The sequence below is a fragment of the Cavia porcellus genome, unplaced genomic scaffold, assembly GCF_034190915.1.
Source record: "Cavia porcellus strain 051 isolate PalLab524CR breed Dunkin Hartley unplaced genomic scaffold, mCavPor4.1 scaffold_23, whole genome shotgun sequence".
Lineage (NCBI taxonomy): Eukaryota > Metazoa > Chordata > Mammalia > Rodentia > Caviidae > Cavia > Cavia porcellus.
The window spans coordinates 54,364,094-54,386,060 of NW_026947506.1; the positions used below are offsets into that span (position 1 = coordinate 54,364,094).

Consider the following 21,967-nt stretch of genomic DNA (forward strand, 5'->3'; position numbering starts at 1 on the left):
CTAACTGCCCCCCATTTATACCAGGGACTGCATGCTATATAGCACTTTTTTTTTTTTTTTTTTGTCTTTTTCGTTTTTACCAGTACCAGGGATCAAACTCACGACTGCCTGCTTGCAAGGCAGGCGCTTATGCTGCTGAACTAAATCCCCAGCCTCAATATATAGCACTTTTTGAGCTCATGTCGGGCTTGAACTTATTTTTAGGGGGTGGTGTAGGGTTGTTAAAACAGTGTCTTGTGCCAAGCATCATGGTGCACACCTAGATAATCCGAGCATTCGGAAGGCTGATCACCATGAGTCTGAGGCCAGCCTGGACTACACAGTGAGTTCAAGGCCAGCCTGAAGGACATAGTGAAACCCTGCCTCAAAAAGACAACAGAAAAGAATCTTGTTTTGCATTTCAAGCTGGCCTTGAACTCAGAAATCCTCCTGCCTCAACCTCCCAAGCGCTGGGATTACCAGGGCGTCCTCCAAATCTCCTCCTTACTGGCCTGCTCATCTTTGTAGCGGACTAACCCAAGGACTGGATGTGCGCAGTTTATCCACTCATCTTCCAAAAGACATCTCAGTTGCCTCCAAATTTAGCAATTTTGACTTTACTTATTTATTGTGCTGGGGATCGAACTCACGACCTCGTGCTTGCCAGAGAGGTACTTATGCCAGAGCTAAACCCCAGGCCTTTTTTTTTTTTCATTCAAGACAAGGGTCTCACTACACTGCCTAGGATGGTCTTAAACTTAAGTGCTCAAATGATCCTCTGCTTCAGCCTCCAGATATTTTCACAATGATTAATTCGGCTGTAAACTTCCATGTGGACATTTTCATGCTCACCTTGTTTTCTTTTTTTTTTTTTTAATTTCTTTGTCTTTTTTCATTTTTATCGGTACCAGGGATCGAACTCCCTACTGCCTGCTTGCAAGGCAGGTACTTATGCCGCAGAGCTAAATCCCCAGCCCCTCATACCTTGTTTTCAATGCATTTAGGTAAATATCCAGGGCGTAGTCCCTGGATCACTGGGTGAGTGAATGTTCAGTATTGCAAAAAAGCACCAAACCGGCAAGAAGTGGAGGAGGGACTCTGTTGCTGTTTTGAAAAATCTTAGATGAGCATTTACTCTCCCAAGGCAGCAACCCTGGGCCCAGGGTGGGGAGCACACAGGCATCTGGCATGTTTCTTTTGGGCAGTGCTGGACCAGGGTCCCCTGTAGGCAAGGCCACACCCACTAATGCCATCACCAGAAGCCAAGTGGACACAGAGTTCTGGCTGCAGAGGGGCAGGGTGCACATGTCGGGACCCTGTGGGCCTGCCCCAGGCCGGCGGGGAGGTCTGTCTGTTCTGAACACCAGGCTCTTGCTCAGTTTGGCCCAGGCCTGCCTGGGACTGAGAGCACCCTGCTTTGGCCTCAGTGCAGGGGTGGCAGGCGTGTGCCACTATACCTGCCCCCACCCAGGACATCCTAAGGGAGGCTGAGAAGCCCCCGGTTCCCACCTGAGAAGCAGGCAGCAGAGGCCATCCTGCTTCAGGGGCCCTGCCCGGCCTGGCTGCCCGAGTGCCCTGGGGAGGAGGCTGTTTCCAGCTCCTTCTATGGGAAGTTGGCTGGAGTCTGTTGCTGTCACTGGAACCCAGAGCCCTGGCCATGAGGATCTGAGTGGGAGGCCCAGGCCCGAGAGGTGGCTGGGAAGGGGCCTCTGAACCTTCTCAGGCCACACCTGAAACAGGGACAGCTTCAGGATGAGTCGAAGTCAATTCCGAGCATTGAGGGTTAGTAAGCTCAAAGGGCTGTAGGGTCCGAGACCCACACAAGGTCCACAAGAGGCTGGTGAGGTCGCCAGGGATACTGGGCTTGGGCAAGCACACAGGTGTGCACATGTAACACACTCCCACTTGCATAGCCACTTGCATAGCCTGCTAAAAACCAGCCCATAAGGCTGGGGATTTGGCTCAGTGGCATAAGCACCTGCCTGACAGGTGTGAGGTCGTTTGATCGTGGTATCAAAAAAAAAAAAAAAAAAAAAAAAAAAAAAAAAAAAGACCCATAATAGCTGTGACTGTGATGGCGAAACGCCTGTAATCCCAGCACTCAGGATGCTGAGGCAGGAGCATTGCCCAGAGTTCAAGGCCAGCCTGGGGTACATACTAAAACCTTGTCTCAAAAAAAACCAAAATAAAACCCATTAACAACCAGTATTTCTTAAATCAATTCTCTTATTTTCCCCCCTTTATTTCTACTGTCCTATTTTTTCTTTTACTAGCTTTAGGTTTGTCTTACTTTCTTTTTCATTAGAGACAGGGTGGGCTGGGGATTTAGCTCAGAGGCATAAGCACCTGCCTTGCAAGCAGGCAGTCGGGGGTTTGATCCCCATACCGATAAAAATGAAAAAAGACAAAAAAAAAAAAAAAAAAAGAGGCATTAGAGACAGGGTCTTACTATGTAGCCCAAACTGGCCTTGAACTCACTATGGGGCCCAGGCTGATCCCGAACTCTGGGCAATCCTCCTGCCTCAGCCTCCTGAGTACTGGGCTTATAGGCATACACCACTGCACTCTGCTCACTGGTTTATTTTTTGAACCAGGTGCTGACCTCAGGACTATGGGCTTCCCAGGCAGGTACTGTGCTTCAGTACTGTCCCCCCCTCTCCTCATGGTTGTCAGTTTCCACCTTTGTGAATGCTCCCGTGGCTGTCTGCTGTGGATCCCTAGTCCCATCCCAGATGATCGGGATTTGTCTCTTATGCAGCATAAGCTGTCCTGACCCGGAGGCCTGTATGTCCAGTGCCAGTGCAGTGCTGTATGCATTGAGGTCCAGGGTGCTCCTGTGTAGTTAGGTGGCCCTTGGCACACACAGCTGTGCTAGGGCCGTCACTGTCCTGTCCTGGCCGGCCAGTGAGAATGGCCCTGAGCTGCAGGGCAGCGTGTGCATCCCTTCCACTCAGCTGGTATCTGTGCCCTGCTTGCACCACCAGGCACAGGAGTACCATCACAAATGTGGCTGCTTGGAGGCCCCCCCACTGAAGACCCCTCTGCAGGCCTCATGGGAAGGGGTACATCAGTGCCAGGGATCAGAGGCCATGTACCCCATTCTGCTGATGCCTGTGTGCTACTGGTCCCTTACTTTTCTCCATGTCTACTCCCTGGACCCCAGAACTAGCACTGGGAGTGGTAGCACAGGACTATAATCCCAGCACTTGAGAGGCTGAGGCAGGAGGATCAATGAAGGTTCAAGGCCAGCCTGGGCTATGAAGAACCTATTTCAAAAAAGATAAAACCTGGATCTGGGGACATAGCTCAGCAGCACAGCATCTGCCTGGTCAGCACGAGATCCTGAGTTTGATTTCTGGTACTGAAAACAAAAACCCTGGCAACTCAGGTCTCTAAGGGAACATGAAATTAGGGTGCCTCCTTCCTTCCCAACCCTCAAGCTTGGGCTGAGACAGGTACCCCCTGCAGGCAGCACGAGCTCACCAGCCCTGATACCCCAGATGTGGCTAGGTTGCACCTGTGTGCCCTCCCAGGGCAGCCAGCAGAGCCCTCTGGGAGACAGAGCTGGGCCGACAGGCCCCTGGTTGGGTTGGTGCCTCCCCAGGGACAGCTTGCTCCCCGCCCTGGGGCATACCCAGGAAGGTGACATGGTGGCAAATGTCTCTCAGGCAAGTCTAGGATACTTGGCAAAACAGCCCTGCAGCTGAAGCCAACTTGGAAAATTCCAGGGAGAAGGAAATTTACCACAGAGTGGGGAGGACCAGGGCTGGGCCAGGCACAGTAGAGTTCCACGAAAGGCACCCCCCAGAACCACCCACAGGTGGGACTGGTCCCCCAGGGAGGCCCTAGCCCCCTGCATGAAGGAGGGATGGCTAGGCCCACCAGGAGGGAGTCCTTTAATAGAGATCGCACAGACGCAGACACAACAGGCCCTGCACTGGCAGAGGCAGTGGAGCCTCCCGTTACCTGGGTGTGGGCCGCAGGCGGAAACAAGGTGGTTAAAAAACACAGCTAATTCTTCACTTTCACAGAAAAGGGGGAGTGGGAGAGCAGCCCACTGGAGATTCTGTTCACGGAGCTGAGTCCCCTCCTCACTGGCCGCCCCAGCTGTCCCCAGAGGAAGGGACAGAGCCCAGGGTCCACACGGTGGGGGACATGCGGCTGGCACACTACACTATGTACATCGTTGTGCTTTAGAGCCCACGGCATACACTGGCTGGGCTGGCGCTGGCACTGGGTGGTCCCGTGGGCACTGGCTCTTCCTGGGATATGGGGTGGACCGGGAGCAGGCGGGTGGGGCAAGCAGGGCAGGACACTCGGTATCCAGCGGGGCGGGCAGGGGCCTAGGCCTGGGACCCAGTGTGGGGTGCTCTGGCCAGTGCGTGGAGGGACCCGGAGTGGACTGCCTGTGTCCTGCAGGGCTGGGGTCAGCCAAGGTGACATCTCTGGGTGCCTCTGCAGGCTGGGGTCACACGGGGTCAGTTGTTCTCGAAGAGGGAGAGCAGGTCATCATTGCTGTTAGTGGGGAGGTCGGGGGGGCCCAGGTAGGACAGCAGCTCATCAGGGTTGGTGAGCTCCGGGAGCAGCTGGGGACAGAGCAAATGAGTCAGCAGCTTCGAGGAGATCCGGCACCCCAGCTGGCTAGGCCCTGTCCCTGCCTACCCCTGGCCTCGGATGCCAAGCAGCCTTGCTCCAGTGACGCCAACGCCTGTTCTGGGTTGCGAGGTGGTGTGTAGCTCGGGAACAGCCCTGACATGCTGTTATACGAACCAGGGTGCCCGGGGACAGCCCTGGAGGTGCACAGGTCCCCAAGCTACTCCCAGGGCTAATGAATGTGGTGGACTCAGCCCATGTCCTGTGCCTGGCTGTTCCTTCTTGGCCCTTCCTGCAAGGCTTTAGGGAGCAGGGACAGAGCCGAGCCAAGTGCCTCTGTCCTAGGTGTCTCTGTCCTTCTGCACTGTGTAGCATGGTGTCCCACTGCCATGGCAGGTCGCATACCAGCACATATGCCCTGCCCCCAACCGGCAGGAAAAGCCCCCGCCAGCTCCCTGGGTCAGTGTCTTCCCTTCCACAAAGCATGTAGATCTGGGGGACAAGGGACATGCTAGCTCCAGCGGTGCCCCACTGCTCCCTGGGTCCAGTACTCACGTCCAGAGCTGGTTCTGGGGCCTCCCCTGGCCCGGGCATGTTGGGGGGCCCCATCACGCCTGTGGCCGGATTGAAGGCTAATTCACTGATGGGCCCCGAGCTCGCCTGGCCCAAGGGCGGTCGGGATGTTGGGGGAGGGTTTGGGTGGTGCAGCTGGGGGCCAGGGGGTCCCCCAAGGTTGGATGTGTGCAGCCCCGGGGGCCCAGGATTGTGAGCCGGGTCCAGGTGGCCTGCTGGTGTCATCTGAGGAAGGAGAGGACTTGTTAGAACAGCTCCTTTTCCCTTGGCGCCCCGCCTATTCTCCAGCCCCACAAGAGGACTGACCTGGCCCGGGAGGCAGGGAGCGGTTTTCTCGGGAGTCAGGAGGCTGCTGGGAATGTCTGACTGATAGGAGATGGGGGGTGGTCCTGGGGTGAACTCCACGAGGCTCGGGGTGCTGGGTGTAGTGGGCGCGAAGGACTCAGGAAAGGGCCCAGGCCCCAGGAAGCTGGAACCTGAGAGGAGAGGCTGGTGTGGTGGGGAGGTGGGCAACGCTCCCCACAATGCCAAAGAGGCCAAAGTTCTCATCAACACCAGGGCACTGGGCCTGGGGACAACCCTAAGAGGGAGACCCAACAGACACACGCAGCTGGGTCCCCAAAGGATGCCCAGACAGGGCTGGCCCATGGAACTCAGTCTGGGGACTCCAAACCCGGTGGGAGAGTACAGCCATATCCCAGGCATGGCTGGGCCTGTCCTCTCCCTAGGCATCCCTGCCAGGAGGCCCCTGAGTGCATTTCACAACCAGCCGTGTGGCTTCTGATGCTTCTCTGAGCAAGAGGACGAGGCATGCATCCCAGGTCACCAAGTATCCAGGCCAGGGATGCACTCACCCTGGACTGGGTAGTCGCTGGGTGCAGTGCCTGACGGGGGCTGCAGGGGATCGAAGAGGACACTGCTGGGGCCCAGGGACGCGATCATCTCCATCACACTGGGCATGAGCACGTGCGCGGGGCTCACGGTGCGGCAACGCTTCAGCACGGGCCCGTCGGGCTCCTCCTTGATGTGCACATCGGGCTTCACAGGCACAGGCTTCCAGCTGCACGTGGGGTCGATGGTGATCTCCTCATAGTCAGAGCTGCTAGACGAGGGCAGTGGGTCATCACCCTGCCTGGTGGGGCGCCTTCTGGCCTGTCTCCCTCAAGACACCAGGCCAGCCCCTGGTGGCCACAGATGCCAGGGTGGGGGCGGAGGCAGGAGGGAGCCGCTTACTTCTGGATGTAAATCAGGATGCCCAGCATGTACTGGTCCACCTCCAGGCCCTCCAGCAGTGCCGTCTTGCTGTGGAAGACAAAGGCAGCTTGGTTTGGAGGCCTCACTTGTGACCCTGCGTGAGGTGACTACACAAGGCACACAGGTGAGGTGACCACGGGCGTGAGGTGACTTGGGGAAGGCCACCCCATATGAGGTCTCTGCCCTAGGCTGAGCCAAGCCACCTTCACCAGTCCTGTGCAGTCATTGACACTGCAGTCCTGTCTGCAGATGCCTTGGGAGGACAACAGCGCCCCTTGTCACTCAGGGTGGGACTCACTTGCACACGGGGCACCTCCAGGTCCCCCTCTCACAGTTGAGCTGCAGGTATGATTCCAGGTCAAAGCACTGCAGAGACAGAGATGGGAACATGGGGTGTGCTCAGTGTGGGCTGGGCCAGGCATCCTGCCACCTGCTGTTTCTGGGGCTTCACATGCATGCGCAGGACTCGAAGGCTGCCGTTTTCTCTCTGTGGGTCGGAGCCGAGAACCCCAAGCAGACCTCTTGAGTACCAGAAAGCCCCACAGCCCAGGGAAGAATGGGCAGCTGCACTGACAAGAAAACAGCCTGGCGGCGCCAAAGGCAAAACCACTGCACAGTCAGTGGTGGCATCGCAGCCACAGGGGCAGGGCTACTTTCAAGGTCTCCACCAAGGCCAGGCTCTCACAGCCCTGCATTGTACAACTTTTAAAAATGGAATCCTATGGATACAGCAGCTAGTAAAAGCATAATAAATGATCACTAGAAGAAACCAAATCCCAGGCTCAGGGAAACAGCTGGGTTTAAGGGTTTCCACAGCAGGACTGTCCTGATGCCCTGGCAGTTAAGGTCAACTCAAACATTTTTTTTGCTTCAAGAAAATCTTCCTACATTGTCCACTCTGGCCTGGAGCTGAAAATCCTCTTGCCTCTGCCTCTTGAGGGATGGGATTACAGGCATGCACCACCCCGTCCAGCTTTAAGATAATTCTTAGGCACTGGATTCCAGCAAAGCCCTGGACCACATACCTGGATGTGGCGACAGTCGTGGCCTCGGGCAGGGAGCTGGATTCTGCGGAAGGTGATGGGGCACTTCAGGGACACCTTGATAGCTGTCTGCTCTACCCCATCCTCTCCGTTGGGCCCAGGGGTGCCAGGGATGGTACCGCTGCTAAAGTTCCGCTTTACTATCAGTAACAGGGAAAAGCACTTGAGTGGAGATCGGAAACATGCAGAGGCTGTGACTAGGTCCCCAGCACAGAGCCCACACAGGCGAGGAGACGGTGTGCTGTGCCAGGGGCCTAGGGTGGCCCAGGCTAGGAGGCAGGGCAGGGACACTCACTCTTGGTGATGCAGTGTTCAGCTGGCAGCAGGCGCTTCTTGAGGAGGCCCTGGAGCACGGAGCGCACAGATGGGCGATGGACCAGCTGTAGCACGAAGAGGTGCGACTGCAAGGTGACAGGACACAGCTCAGTCCCATCAGGGGACATGGTGTTGAGGCAGGGATGGCGTGTTCCCGCAGCCAGTGCTGATGTACAGCCTACATGTTTCCTACACTTCTGTGAGTCAACCGCCTCGGCTCCTGCCCATACACCTGTCTCAACAACGTACATAGCCTGTCCACCAAACACTGCCGGGGACTCACTTGAAGCTGCCGGGACAGCCCCTGTTCATGGCACTCCCTTGGTGGCCCCAGGACTGAGTTAAAACCCTGAGGGTCCCGCAGAAGGTGGCATCAGATTGTCCCACCCACAGGACCCCCTTCACTCCCCATGGCTTGCAAACAGCTCCAGGCCCGTGTGGGGTCGGTTGAAGCAACCTGGAGCACCTGGCCAGAGAGCTTTTGCCCCAGCTCTGTTCCTCTTGTATAACTAGTATGAGTACCAAACTTAGTTAATTTCCCCTCACTACGATATTCCTAGGGCTCTGGGGAGCTGGTAATAAGCAGCAATAACGCACTGGTTCAAGGACAAAGCTCTAGGGGCCGGGGATTTAGCTCAGTGGTATAAGAGCCTGCCTGGCAAGCACAAGATCACGAGTTTGAGCTCTGATATCAAAGAAAAAAAAAAAAAAAAAAAGCTCTGGAGGAGGCTCTTGCTGGGGGACACCACCCGCAGGCCAGGCCTCCCCACACCCAGAGCCTGGCAATCAGTAGCTAGATGTCCCGCCCAGCCCACAACACCCACGCAGCAGCAGGCTGTGACGGTGATCTGGATGGTGTTCCGGCCCGGCTGGCACACATGCTTCAGGTAGAGTGGCTTGTGCGAGGTCTTGTTGTCCCCACGCTCGATGGACAGTGGGGTGGCATTGACGCTGACCTGCACCGAGGCTGGCCAGTTGGTGTTCATCTGCCGGTCCTCGTGGTGGTAGCACTTGAACTGCAGCTCTAGGTCAGGCCTGTGAAGAGAGGCTGGGGCTAAGGCTGGGTGGGGGCCTGCTGGGGGGAGGTGGGGACTTGCTGGGGTGCTGGCCCAGCTCACCGCAGCATCAGGGTCTTGTACACCGAGTCACGCAGCTGGAAGACGTGGTTGCTCACGGCCAGGTTGTGCTGCAGGCGGAAGGGCTCCAGGACCACCCCATCCCGCACCGGAAAGGTCAGCCGCAGCTCGTCACAGGGGCCACCGCCTGGGGGCAGGCACCAGGCATCAGAGGGGGACAAGGCCTGGCTGGCCCTGCCTCAATTTCCCTACCAGTGTCCCTCCCAGACAGGTGTGTAAGAGGGCTGGGTGAGCAGGTGCCTGTCCTTATGTACCTCCCAGAGGGTGTCAGGACCCCACTCCTGCTGTTGTGGTCACCCTGGAAGGAGGGGTTTTCAACCAGCAAGAGGTCTTAAGGATCAGAAGTCCCCCAAAATTATTCTGTTATTAGTTCTATTCATGGTAGGTATTTTTCTAGATGGGGAAGGGCTTTTTAGGAAGGACCCTTGGGGCTTCTTGGGGGCCAGTAGCTCCCCCAGCTCCAGACCACCCTACCTTGTCGAAGTGTTACTGGTGATTGGACACTCACCAGAGGGTGAGGGGTGCAATGTGCTGAGGCTCGGCTTGAGGTCAGGCAGGAAGGGAGACTTGACCTCCTGGCTTGGAGACATGTAGGGGACACTGCTGCTGGGCGTCATGGGTGGTGTGGGGTTCCCCGGAAGTGGGGAACTGGGGTAGCCAGGGATGGACCGAGCAGGCTGTAGGGCAGAGCACAGTTATCAGGATGGCATGGTGGCTGGGGTGGGGTGCCTGCCCTGGGAGCCTCCTGGGTGCCCATGCCCATACCCCGCTCAGGCCAGGCTGGCTGTAGCTCACGCTGCCCCCGTTGAAACTGGTACCCTGGCCGTTGAACTGCTCTGCGGGCTGCAGGAAAGAGGAATGCGTGTGCCTGGGGCCCAAGCCTAGAAGCCCGGCCGGGTCTCCTGGGCTAGAGCCTAGATGTCTGTACACCAGGGGGACTACACTGTACATCCTCCTATACTCTTGTACACCCACACAACCTACATCTCCTCAGGTGAAAATGACCACCACAGCAAAGGGAGGGCTGGATGAGGGCTTCAGACATCACACTTCCTCCTCCCCTCCCGCTGCCTCTACCTTCCCTAGCACTCAAGGCACTGGGGACCCGTTCCCATAAGGGTTGTCAGAAGGGCCTTGTTCTGCCTGCTGCTTGGAGGTAGACGCAGTGGCCCCACAGGGGTCCCTGTGCACTGCTGAGCCCAGTGAGCGCTCCCCACCTTCCCCAGCCCAGCAGTCCTTGAGGGCGGGACTGCCTCAGGGTCCCTGTGGTGTCCCAAGGCACTTGGGAGCTGGCCCTACCTTATAATGCAGTCCCGTGGGGCCGGGCACAGGCAGGGACTGGCCTAGGCCCTGCTGCAGAGGCAGCCTGTGCCCAGGGTAGGAGGGGGAGGGGGCAGGGGGCTGCCCAGGGCCAGGCGCGTACTGGGCAGTGCTGGGTGTGTACTGGCCACCTTGCAGGTACTGCTGCCCTGGGTACACCTGCGGGAAAGGCATGCAGCAGGAGAGAAGTGTGAGGGCACGGTGCTGGTAGCAGGGCCAGAAGTTGATTTCAGCAGGGCACCAGGAGCTGCCCCTCACCTCAGAGTAGGTCCTCTTGACACCCTGTCGGGGCAGTGGCTGGGCCTGGGCAGACCCAGGGTAGCTGTGCTGGGGCAAGCGCTGCCCTGCATACAGGGATGTGAGGCCAGCTGCCCGGGTGGGGTTCATTGTCATGGGGGAGAGGGTAGAGGGGCCTATCATGCCCCCCATGCCGGTAGGGGTCATGCCAGGGGGGACACTGGGCCCCCGGGGCCCTCCATGCTGCAGAAACTGGCTGTTAAATGTCTGTCCGGTCCCCATCTGGGAAAAGAAGAAAAAGGCATGGCCCAGGTGTACCCACAAAGGGCTCAGGAAACATGACACCCACCCTGACACCGGCTGGGCCTGCACTGCGACCCTCGGATGCTGGGGTGCCACTGCTTCCCCGAGCCACCCTGGTCCCATGGTGCTGGGCAAGCGTGACACCCGCTGGGACACCTCACCGCTCCATACTGGCTCAGCTCCTGGCTCTGCTTCTCCTGCAGGGCGGCCACGGTGGCAGTGGCGGTGGCGGTGGCAGTGGCTGCGGCGGCAGCCATGGCAGCTGCAGCTGCTGCTTGTGTGAAGTCAGCAGAGGGTCGTGTGGCATGTGTCGGGAGTCCTAGGCCCCCAGGGCCACCCGCATACCTACAGGGGACACAGCACAGCCATGCTCTCCAGGTTGGGGACCTATGCTGTCTGGCCCCCTGCGGTGGCTGCAGGAGCGGACTGCAACGCACCCGTTGGGCTGGCATGTTCCACCCCTGCCAGGTGAGGCCCCTGCTTACCCAGTGGTGAAGCTGGGGCCCCCCGGGTAGCCCCCACGGCTGTACACGCCTTGTTGCATGTAGCCCTTGCTAGCACCACCTTCGGCAAAGGCCTGCTGTCCCAGACACTGTGGGGAGGTCAAGGCGGGGCCGCCACCTGCCACGCCAGGCATCATGGAGCCACCAGGGGGGCTTCCAGCAGGGCCCATGGGGTTCCCCAGAACCTACAAGGAAGTGGTAATCACCAGAGGGAACCAACTGCACCTCTGCAGCAGGCGAAACCAGGAGGCCTGCCCTGGAGGGGGTGTGACACCCACAACAGGTGGAAGTCCCAGCACCCAGGCGCTGGAGGCCTGATAGCCACCTGCACACCCCAGCCCCCAACCTCCCTGCTCCCCGGGTCTGGGAAGGATCTGACCTCCTAGCCTGGGGCTGTGCTCACCTGGCTCTGTGTTGCGTTGCCGACTCCCCACACAGTAGTGACCACGGAGAGGGACCCGGCAGGCTGAGTGGCGCTCTGCTGCCAAGGCACAGACTCGTATGCGAATGAAGCATCACTGCAGGGAGACTGGCTGGTGAGGCCACAGTGGCTGAGAGCTGGCCCAGGGCCTTCGGGGCAACCACGGGGGCCACACTCACCCGTGTGGCGCCGGGGGCAAGGTGGGTTTCATGGGGTTCATGGAGTTCATTGGCGACAGAGCAGCCTGCAGGCCAGGTCTGCCAGTGCGTATGGGAGACTCTGATGCTCTGGCTGCTGGAAAGAGGGAAAGAAAGCGAGCTCAGGTGCAGAATAGAGGGACCCCAGGGCCACCAGGGCCGCTCTTTCCTCCACAGATGGCTGGGGCCTGGCAGTAGAGACTGGCACTTGCCCAGAAGGAACAAGCCCGGGACCCAGCCCTGCCACCTACAGCCCTGGTCATGCTGCAATAGGCTGCTGAATCCCATGCTATCCACTCTGTCCAAACCAAAGATGGGTGCCCTGTGGGTGACAGGGCCAAGGACCCCTCAGGAGGGGGACACAGGCTGGGCAGGCAGTGCTGCTCCCTGCAAGCCCTTCTGTCAGCACACAGGAAGTTCCTGATGGGATAGGGACAGCCAGCCTGACGCATGGAGGGACTCTGATGTGGGGACTGTCCAGGGCCTGTCCTCCCACTCACTGAGCTGGGGGAGGCCTCCAGTCTGTGCCCAAATGCCACCAGCTACCCACTGGGCACCATTTTTGGCCCTAACACATCTGGGGCCACCTTCACATCCATTCCTCCTGGCCTGACCCCTGGGGCACACAGTCCAGCGGGGGTGGCCCTTTGTGAGTCATTCTGGGCCTCACTGTCCCCCTGCCCTGTGCTGACCTTAGTGGCCTCCACCCAGTCACCACAACACCCACAGGGCCTATCTTGCTCCCAAGATCAGTAGCCACACCTGTGTGCTGAATGGGGCCTCACCCTCAGCCCATCACCGGCAAGGCGGGACCAGCAGGGCAGCCAGGCTCAGGGAAGAGGTAAGGAACTATGTTGGCGCTGCCTGGGCAGCCTGAACCCTTCCTGGCCCAGCTCTAACAGGGAGGGAGATGCCCTGCTCTCAGGTGCCCCTCCCCAGGCCAAGTGCAGCCTGGACCCAAAGCCATGAAGGATAGGGAGCCAGCAGAGCCTGGCCAGCCTACCGAGGGCAGCATCCCCATCCTATAGCCTGGCAGGAGGAGTGTGACCCTGTGCGAAGGGGTCCTGCAGCCTGGCAGACTCCTACAGGTCTGGACCTGTTCAATGGGGCCTGGAGCAACTCACAGGTTTCAACAGCTAGAACAGATAGGGTCATCAGGTCTGTGGGACAAGACTCGGGACAGGGACCAGAGCAGCCACATGACAGATCCAAAGGTACAGACAATTCAAAACAGGGAGGACAGCCCTCCCCCAACAAACTGCTGGGACAAGTGGACAGTAAGGAAAGCAAACCTAACACTACAGGAGTGGGAGGGGCTGGGGCTGTGTGGGAGGGCCCAGGACTCGGAGGAAAACAAAGCAAAGACAACCCAAACTCTACAATTTATGCTGAACTTCACTCAAAATGGATTTGGTCTTTCTAGGTTTAAATGTGAAATACAAAACCATAAAATACTTAGGAAAATGCATGGGAAAAAAGTCTTTGGCATCTAGACCAAGTAGTTCTTAAGCCTGATACCAAAAAGCATAATCCAGAAGACAACGACATGGAGGAACTGGACTGTCAATGTTTCAGACCTACTGTTTTGTTTTTGTTTTTTGGGTCGCTATGTAGTTCAGACTAACCTTCATCTCACTTTGTAGACCAAGCTGGCCTTGAACTCACAGCGATCCTTCTGCCTCAGCCTCGCAGAGTGCTGATTTCCAGTGTGCACCTCCATACCTGGCTAGCCAATTCTTACCAAACTGGGCCCACTGGCAACTGCAATCCTGGGCATTTATCTCAGACAAACAAGAAGTTAGGTTCTCATGAAAACCTGTACATGAATGCTTCTAGCAGCTTTAATTTACAATAGCCAAAGAATAGAAAGAGCCCAGATGTCTTTCAATGGACAAAGGGTTAAACCAACTGTGGTTTACCTGTAGGGGAAGCCAGAGAAAAGAATAAACTAGCGCTAACACACTACAGCCTGGGCTCAATCTCCAGGGAACTTTGTTGAGTGGAAAAAGCCAACCCCACAAGGCGACACCCTGCATGGTGCTGTCATTTGGCATTTTTGACACGACAAAATCAGGGAAATGAGAGCAGACTGGTGGTTGCCATAGGAGGTTTAACACCAATGGGGAGGCACTGATCTCCTGTTTCTGTCAATTCGCCAGCAGTGGGGGGGTGGGGGTGGGGAGCCTGGCCAGCCAGGGGAGCAGCCCAGGATTGTATCCATGTGGTGTCCTGGGATGACGAGGTACCAGCTCTGCAAAATGTTACCGCTGGGGAGACTGGGCGAAGGATACAAGGGACCTTATTCTGTTATTTCTTGGAACTGCCTGTGACTCTACAATTATCTTTTTTTTTTTTTCTTGGTTTTTTTCATTTTTATCGGCACCAGGGATCGAACTCATGACTGCCTGCTTGCAAGGCAGGCGATTATGCTGCTGAGCTAAATCCCCAGCCCCTCTACAATTATCTTGAAATAAGAATGTTAATTACAAAGCCACCAGCAGTGGTGGTGGCAGCTCTACTTCTGTCTCTGAAGAGTAACCTAGACAGCTTCTCCACTCCAGAGTTGGTCAGGTCAACCCAGCTTGTTCAGGCACACGGGGTTGGGGAGACCAGGTGGGCAGTGGCACCACCAGCTCATTTCAGGTCACTCCGTGTAGCAGCTCCCCAACTCCAGTGCATCCCTGTCAGCTCTCAGACTGTCTTGTGCCACCCACTAGGATGGGTCAGGGTCCCAGTCTTAAATTTTTTCCGTGGTTGATGTGTCACTGACCCGTATGAGTGCCTCCCATCTAGGAAACACAGAGACCCGGGCAGGTGTAGGGCAGGGTAGCGCCTGTCCGCTCCCCCCCCCCCCCCGCAGCCTCCTGTGTCACATGGGGCTGGGGAATTCCACCCATGATGTTCCTCTGCTGTGGGACACAGACCACAGACATTTCCAGTCCTCCCCTCCCCCAAACACTCATCTGCGTGGGGAGGGTTTCCTGCTGGGCCCCTGAAATAACACCTCCAGCCCCTCTCCGGGAAGATCCCAGCCCTCAAGGCTGGCCTCCTGTGACCCTATGCTCCTGACACACAGCGAATTAGGTGCGCACAGGGTTGAGAAGAAGATGGGTCCCAGAGAAGGTGAACCCTCAGCCTGGCTGTCCCCAGGTGTCAGCTTCAACTGCTCTGGCCTGGGGTTAGTCAACACGGCCGTAAGCTCACTGGGGGTTAGGTCCCATCTTCCTCTAGAAAGAGAACTCAGGGAACTTGCTTTCTACCACCTTGGGTGTCCCAGGGTAGCTGCACCCCAACTTCCCTGGCTCCATCCATCTCAGCAGGTCTGGGTAGCACCTTCAGGATCAAGTAAGTATGGCACAATCCAAGATTACAGCCCATGGCTGGCCACCACTTCCTAACAGGCCACAATGAGGACTCACTGCCTCTGAGGACCCAGGGTTGGACCCTAACCCGAGAGAGGCTGGGGCAGGATGAACTCTTCAGCCAGGAAGTCCTGACCAGCCTGGACAATACAGGGATACCCTTGTCCAAAACAAACCAACAAACACAGCTCTGGAAGTGGCAGAAATGGGGTCTTCAGTGCCAAAAGGGGGTGATGACGTGCATAGGGGGTCAGAGGTCCTTTTCCTCTACTTATGGGACATGCACACTGAGCCACCCAAGGGAGGAGGTAAAAGTTGGGATAGCAGACTTCACCAATAAGTCCCGAGAGATCCACTGACCAGTGACCCAGGTGTGGGACAGCCTAGTAAATGGCTGAAGGCCCAACCCAAACCTAGGTTTGTCAGATGAGTATCTTGTGGCCACTATGGCACTGGGAACACATGACCACCTCTATGTCATCAGCCCTTGAAGAGCAACCAACCCCAGTAATCAGGATGCTCCCCAGACACGCCGGGCCTGTCCTTCAGAAGTCTCCGCCTGCTTCCTTTCATTTACACTTCCAGCCGGTACCAGCCCTGGGTGTGACAGGGGCTCTGAGGTCAGCGCTGCGAGGTGAACTCAGGGTCCCCTCACTTCTCCTGTTACAGCTCTCAAGGGAGCGCCAGGGAGGCCCTCAGTCCTCCTCTGCCTGGACTAGATGGTGAGGCTGTGGCCACCCTCCCTGTGTGCACCAGTCTCAGATCCAGTCACATGTTCCATGTCCCTGTGAAATCTTCTGCAATAACACAAATACCTTGAAGACATCACCACGGATGTCTGACTACACGAAAAACGGAACCCCGGGGAGAAGGGAGGCAGCGGCGGCTCTGGGTGGTAGGGACAGGACAATGGGAAAGGCCAAGGCAGGTGCTGGGTGACCCTGGATGGTGAGGCCGTGGCATCTGTGTTGGGGGAACGGAGGTGGGGTTTGGAGTAGCCCATGAGAGTAGGACACCCCCGTCTTTAATCTTCAACAGATTCGATCTGGAAAAGGCGTCCCCGTGAGCACCACCGCCGGGGTAGGGGACAAATCAGAGCATCCTCTTTCCAGAGGCCCTCAGCCCACCCCAGCCTCCTGAGGGCCATTGCGAAGGTGAGACCCCAGGTTGGGCCTGGCGGCCTCCTTGCCAACACCCGACAAAGGCCTGGGAGGGGCGACGGTCCGAACCTGAGCTGAAGACGACTGGGCTTCGATCGCGCGCGGCGGGTCAGCAGGTGGGCGCCCGACCCGGCCGCGATCCCTGCGAGGGTGCCGGGGCCCCACACCTGCCAGCCGCACCTGCCCGCCCCCGCCCCGTACCTGCCCGCGCCCGCGCGCCAGGCGCCCCCGGGATCCTGCTCACCTTCGACCGGCCCGGCCCGGCCCCCGGCCCGCGCCGCTCCATGCGCTCAGCCCGCCCTCCGCACCGCCCGCCGACCCGGGGCCGCCGCCCGCGCCATCGCGCCGCCGCCCGCCGAGGGCACAATGGAGCCGCCGCCGCGCTGCTCATGCATATGCATGACGCCGCGCCGCCGGCCCCGCCTCCAGGCCAGAGCAGTCGAGCCCCGAGCCGCCGTTCGGGCGGAGGCGTCAGTGGGCCTCCGCAACCGAGGGCAAGAGTGAGGGCGAGACCGGGCCCCTGGCGGCCAGGCGAGTGGGAAACGCGCCAGACCGCGACCCGCGCTCCTTCTCCCCTCACACCTTTCGGAACGCGACGTCGTAGGGAGCCACTGCGCGCTTCCTGCTCGCTGTCCACCGGGGGCGGGGCCGGGCATAGAGGTGGGGCCGGAATGCCGGGGCGGAGCTGGCGTGGAGGCGGGGCCAGGGCGACGGGGAGGAACCTTTAGGGGCGGGGCCGAGACGAGAGGCGGGGCTAGGATGCCGGGGCGAGGCGGGGCCGGGCGGGAGGCGGGGCCGGAGCGAACTTTGCTTGAGCCTGGCTCCTGGCCCCTTCCCTGGCCCCGCTGTTGTCCTGGTGTCTGCAGCCCTGTCATCCTGAGACTCTCCTGGTATCCGACTGAACACGAGTATCAGAGGAGAGCCTAGATACTGTGCTGTCATTAGTGAACAGGCACTTGAAGGAAATCAACCCTAATCCTAACCAGCATCCCTGTAATCTCACTCCAGAAGGCTGAGGCAGGAGGATTGCAAATTCAAGCCCAGGCCAGGCAGTTAAGCGATTTGATGAGGTCTTGTCTCAAAATTAAACACTGAGCCAGGCTTGAAGATGCAGGCCTGTAATCCCAGCACTTGAGAGGCTGGGGCAAGAGGACCCTGTCTCAAATTTTTTTTTTTTGGAGAGGTAAGAACCGGGATGTAGATCAATGCAGAGGCCCTGGGTTCAATCCATAACACCAGAAAGAAAAGGTAAAAAGCCCAATTTCCCTGAACAAGTTACCTTTCTCCCCACCGAGTCTGCTCTTCTGTGCCTCACCTCCATCAGGGCCTTGGACCCAAGGCAGAGAGCTTCTCCCTGAGCTGTGTGAACCTTTCTAGCACTGTTGAGGCAGCACACTAGGGCCTGGCAAAACTGTCGGAGGAGTAGGCATGACCTGTTAACTATGAATCTAGGGCACATGTGCAAAGCAGGTCCCAAGGCCCTACAGGTGACTTCTGATGAGAGCTCCTGCGGGTTTTTCGGGCCACTGTATTCTGTCCTGCACTCACCCTTTTCCTGCTTCTCCTTGGCCCAAACTGGTTCTGCAGAACCTCTTTTCCTTCCTTTAATGTAAAACCTCACCACTGCAGAACATGGTGGCACACGCCTATAATCCTAGGACATGGGAAGCTGAGACAGGAGGATCTCTGCAAATCTGAGGCTAGCTTGAACTGCATAGCACAACCTTATGTCTTTTTTTCGAGACAGGGTCTCTCTATGCAGTTCAGGCTGGCCTTGAGCTCACTTTGAGGCCCAGGCTGGTCTGGAACTTGCAAGGAATGCTGGGATTACAGGCCTTAGCCACGCTTAACCACGCCCAGCTGTGCAACCTTATCTCAAACAAAACAAAACAATACAAAAAAAACAAAACAACTCACTGCTGTTTGTGTTTTTTTTTTTTTTTTTGTCTTTTTCATTTTTATCGGTACCGGGAATCGAACTCACGACCGCCTGCTTGCAAGGCAGGTGCTTATGCCGCTGAGCTAAACCCCCAGCCCCTGTTTGTGTTTGTTTTGACCAGTTATTTGCTCAGGTCAGAAGGACTCTAGAAACCACCTCAGAAGGAGACTCCAGTGCCCACAACCTGGGAGCATTCTTACTACCCTGTACACTATTCTGAACTTTGCCTAAGTTTAGAAAGTCCATATACTCCCAGTAACCAACGGTTATTATTTTGTCACAAAATGGACAGAATTTATCATTTTGGTCATTTTCACGTGTTCAGCTATGTGACATTAACCATATCCATTATATAGCCATGGCTGCCATAGCTCTCCAGGGCTTTTTCTTTTCCCTAGCCCTAGCTGCTCCCATGTGCCCACTAAACCTTTTACCGGAGTTCCTACAGTGGGTGTCTTTGTGACCATTTCATTCAGTATCATGTCTTCTAAGCTTCTCCATGGTAGAACTTCCTTTTCATGGCTCAGTAATATTCTACCATATGGCTCCCATTAGTTTTCTGCCTATGGATACCACACATTAATTTTTTTTGGTCTTTTTCCTTTTTATCGGTACCAGGGATCAAACTCACGACTGCCTGCTTGCAAGGCAGGCGCTTATGCTGCTGAGCTAAATCTCCAGCCCCTCACACATCAATTTTTAACACTGTTGAAATTTCTTCCCTAGGGGCTGGGGATTTAGCTCAGCGGCATAAGCGCCTGCCTTGCAAGTGCGTAGTCGTGAGTTCGATCCCTGGTACCGATAAAAAAAAAAATTGGGGAGAATCATTAGTTCACTGAAGAAATGGTACAGACATCAATATGGCAATTTTAGGGCTGGACTCTGTAAACACAAAATTGGCCCTAGAAGCCAGGTGTGGTGGGGTGCAGCTATAATCCCTGCACTAAGGAGGCTGAGGCAGGAGGATCACTGTGAAGTCAAGGTCAGCCTAGACTACAAAGCAAGATCATGTCTCAAACCAAAAAATACTTTTTAAAGTTTTGTTTTTTAAGCTTTAAACTTTTGAAGAGCTACCATAGATTCTTATTTTACTTGGTTTTACAGGGAAATCTTCAGGAAGTCAGATTTTTTCCCCAGTAACTAGAGAAGATTTCATAATACATAACAGAAATCAATACTATCCAATTAGGTGTGGCGGTGAACTGTAATTCCAGCACTCTGGGAGGCCGAGGCAGGCGGAGACTGAATTTGAAGCCAGCTGGGCCAATTGAATGGTACTCTGACCCAAATTTTTAAAAGGATTGGGAAGATGCAGCTCAGTACAAAGGCCATGAGTTCAATCCCCAGTAGTGCCCCTTCCCCTAAATTCTTATTCTTGTATTTCTATTTTTTAAATTTTTTGTTTTTGAGACAGGATATTGCTGTGTTGCCCCAGCTGGGATCAAACTTCTGGGATCAGGCATTTGCTGACGTCAGCCACAACTGGCTGGGATAAACTCACTGACACCCTGAGCCATGCCTGTTGCTGACCTCCCTACCTCGCTGCCGCTGGGGCTGCAGGGGCGCAGGGGCGGCGCCCTGCTGCTGTGCTCTCGACAAGCCGGACAGCACCCTACTGCAACTACAAGAGCGAGAAGCCAGATGCTGCAGCCATCTCCGCTCCTGTAAGGACCCCTGGTGACACTGCACCCCAACGGAGTTGTCTAAACCAGGAGCGGTGGTGCAGGCCTGGAATCCAAGGCGGTCTGACACGAGGTCACAAGTTTTAGGCTGCCGTGGGCTACATGGGAAGTTCAACACCGATCTGAACTATATAGCAAGACCTCATCTCAAAACACAGAAACAGTGTGAGAAGCTGAGAGAAAAATTGTTATGTGTATGTATATAAAAAATAATTAAGATAGTTATATGACCGACTTCTCTGAGCTTCAGGCACTTTGTTTTGTTCCGAGGCTTGAACTCACTACTTCGTGTTTGCTAACTGGGCAGGCACTTACACCACTGAACTAAAACCCCAGCCCTTGTTCAGATGATTGAACACAGTTGTCTTGTGCTCTGGGTAAATGATTTGGGGAGACCAAGTACAAGTATACACTATTGTTGCCCCCTGATTGATGCATTTTGCAAGTTTGTTGTACTTTTCTTCTTCTTTTTATACTTTAATAAATAAAAAGAATTAAAAAAAAAAAAAAAAACAAGAAACAAGAGCTGGCCTCCTACTGGTGGTAATCTTTCTGCCTCAGCCTTCCAGAGTGCTGGTGTTACAAGCGTGTGTCAGCTTGCCAGGCTTGGCAGCATTCTTTAAATCCAGGGAAAGCATTAAAGTCATGGTGGTAAACGCAAGTTTTCCAAAATTTGAATTTCCTCACAAAAGCTGGAATCTTTTTTTCCCCTTGTACCAGGAATCAAACGCAGGACCTGGCCATTGCCAGGCAGGGGCGATGCCACTGAGCTGTATCCCTGCCTTGAAATCTTACCTGAGGTGGCAGCCTCACCTCTGTGTTTCTAGACTAAGTGCTGGTCAGCTACCTGGGTGAGAATACTGGTCTGTGTGTCAGTTTGTCAGGCGGCTGTCCCTGCACATGGAAATGACATATCAACGGGAAAGAGGCCAGCTCAACACAGAAGTGGCACAGTGGCCTTCTGGAGGTGATTGTTGGTTTCACATCAGGCATGTGCCCTTCCCTTCTGTAATGGGACTTTAAAATATCATGGACGTTAGGGTGGACATTTAATGAAACTGATAATTCTGCTACACGGCCCAGCAACTCAGGTTAACCAATTCCTTCAGGCTGGCTAGGTGGGGACATTTCGGTTTGCTGCTTGGTGCCTACAGGTCTTGAGGCATGCTGTCTCTTCACCCTTAGGGCCAATGCCTACACTGATGCTAGGTATGTGCCCACACCCCTGTAATCCCAGAATACTGGGAGGCTGAAGCAGGAGGATCCCAAACTTGAGCCCAGCCAGGGTAACTTGGTGACTTAGGGAGGCCTTATCTCAAAATAAAAAGGGCTGGGGATGCAGCTCAGTGTGGGCAGGGCCTGCACCCCAGCCCAGCTCTCCATTAATCTGGGCTAAGGGTTCTTTTGGTCAACGCAGACAGAAATCCCCAGTCGGTAAAAAGCAGCTGTGTAGCTCCCCTGGGCTTTGCTTGCCAAAATTCCTCAGCCTTAGTGTTCCAGCTCTGGGCCCTGGAGCTGCCTGAGGACAGCAGATAAACGCTATGTGCCACTGACCAACTTGGCTGGTTGTTGGTCTGCTGCTGCTGGTGGACACAGGTTGATGCCAGCTAAGGCAAGAGGTCCTCACTTGGTTTCAAGTCTACATTCTGCCTGCTACTGTCTCCAGAGTTCTTTAGGGTTAGTATCCCTTCATACTTTGAGCTTGTTTTTGTGATAGGACCTCACTAGGTAGCTCAGGCTGGCCTCGAACTCCCAGCATCCTCCTGCCTCAGCCTCCAGAGTGAGTGCTGGCATTATAGGGGTGCCACCACACCCAGTGCTTATACTTTTTTTTTTTTTTTGTGGGGCGGGAGTACAGTGGCTGCTTGGTCCACACTACTTGGAGTAAGGATCCCAGGTGGTTTTAAAGGACTTTTTAGGACCAAGTTTCCTAAGAAATAAATCAGGAAG

General features: G+C 55.9%; 1 protein-coding gene across 5 annotated transcripts; it reads right to left on the reverse strand.

Annotated features, from left to right (window-relative positions):
• Window positions 1–3,860: 3,860 nt before the first annotated feature.
• Window positions 3,861–17,111, reverse strand: Zmiz2 (zinc finger MIZ-type containing 2). Of its 5 annotated transcripts, none has more exons than XM_013148220.3 (19): window positions 16,979–17,111; window positions 11,857–11,968; window positions 11,660–11,774; window positions 11,239–11,441; window positions 10,915–11,098; window positions 10,472–10,732; window positions 10,193–10,372; window positions 9,659–9,736; window positions 9,402–9,570; window positions 8,876–9,020; window positions 8,582–8,792; window positions 7,738–7,843; window positions 7,425–7,582; window positions 6,698–6,765; window positions 6,379–6,447; window positions 6,000–6,247; window positions 5,452–5,621; window positions 5,128–5,370; window positions 3,861–4,565 (listed from the first exon to the last, which is right to left on the reverse strand). In XM_013148220.3, exons 2-19 carry the CDS (start codon window positions 11,904–11,906, stop codon window positions 4,458–4,460), a joined length of 2,766 nt encoding a protein of 921 aa, XP_013003674.1. In that variant the 5' UTR covers window positions 11,907–11,968; window positions 16,979–17,111; the 3' UTR covers window positions 3,861–4,457. The 5 variants fall into 5 exon arrangements, with proteins under 5 accessions (XP_013003674.1, XP_013003672.1, XP_013003673.1 ...); XM_013148218.3 differs by having other exon boundaries at window positions 11,857–11,971; window positions 16,979–17,072; XM_013148219.3 differs by lacking the exon at window positions 16,979–17,111 and adding an exon at window positions 16,641–16,921.
• Window positions 17,112–21,967: the final 4,856 nt, after the last annotated feature.

What these genes read in the sequence shown, in the direction of transcription:
- Zmiz2 (XM_013148220.3), bottom strand. Translation starts at nt 11,906, where the DNA reads ATGAACTCCATGAACCCCATGAAACCCACCTTGCCCCCGGCGCCACAC. An exon ending in CCGTCACAGCCTGCTGCTGC is followed by an intron (nt 7,844 to 8,581) that starts GTGGGTGTTGTG and finishes GTCACCTTGCAG; the next exon opens with TCGCACCTCTTCGTGCTACA. An exon ending in CCCCAGAACCAGCTCTGGAC is followed by an intron (nt 4,566 to 5,127) that starts GTGAGTACTGGA and finishes CTCTGTCCCCAG; the next exon opens with CTGCTCCCGGAGCTCACCAA.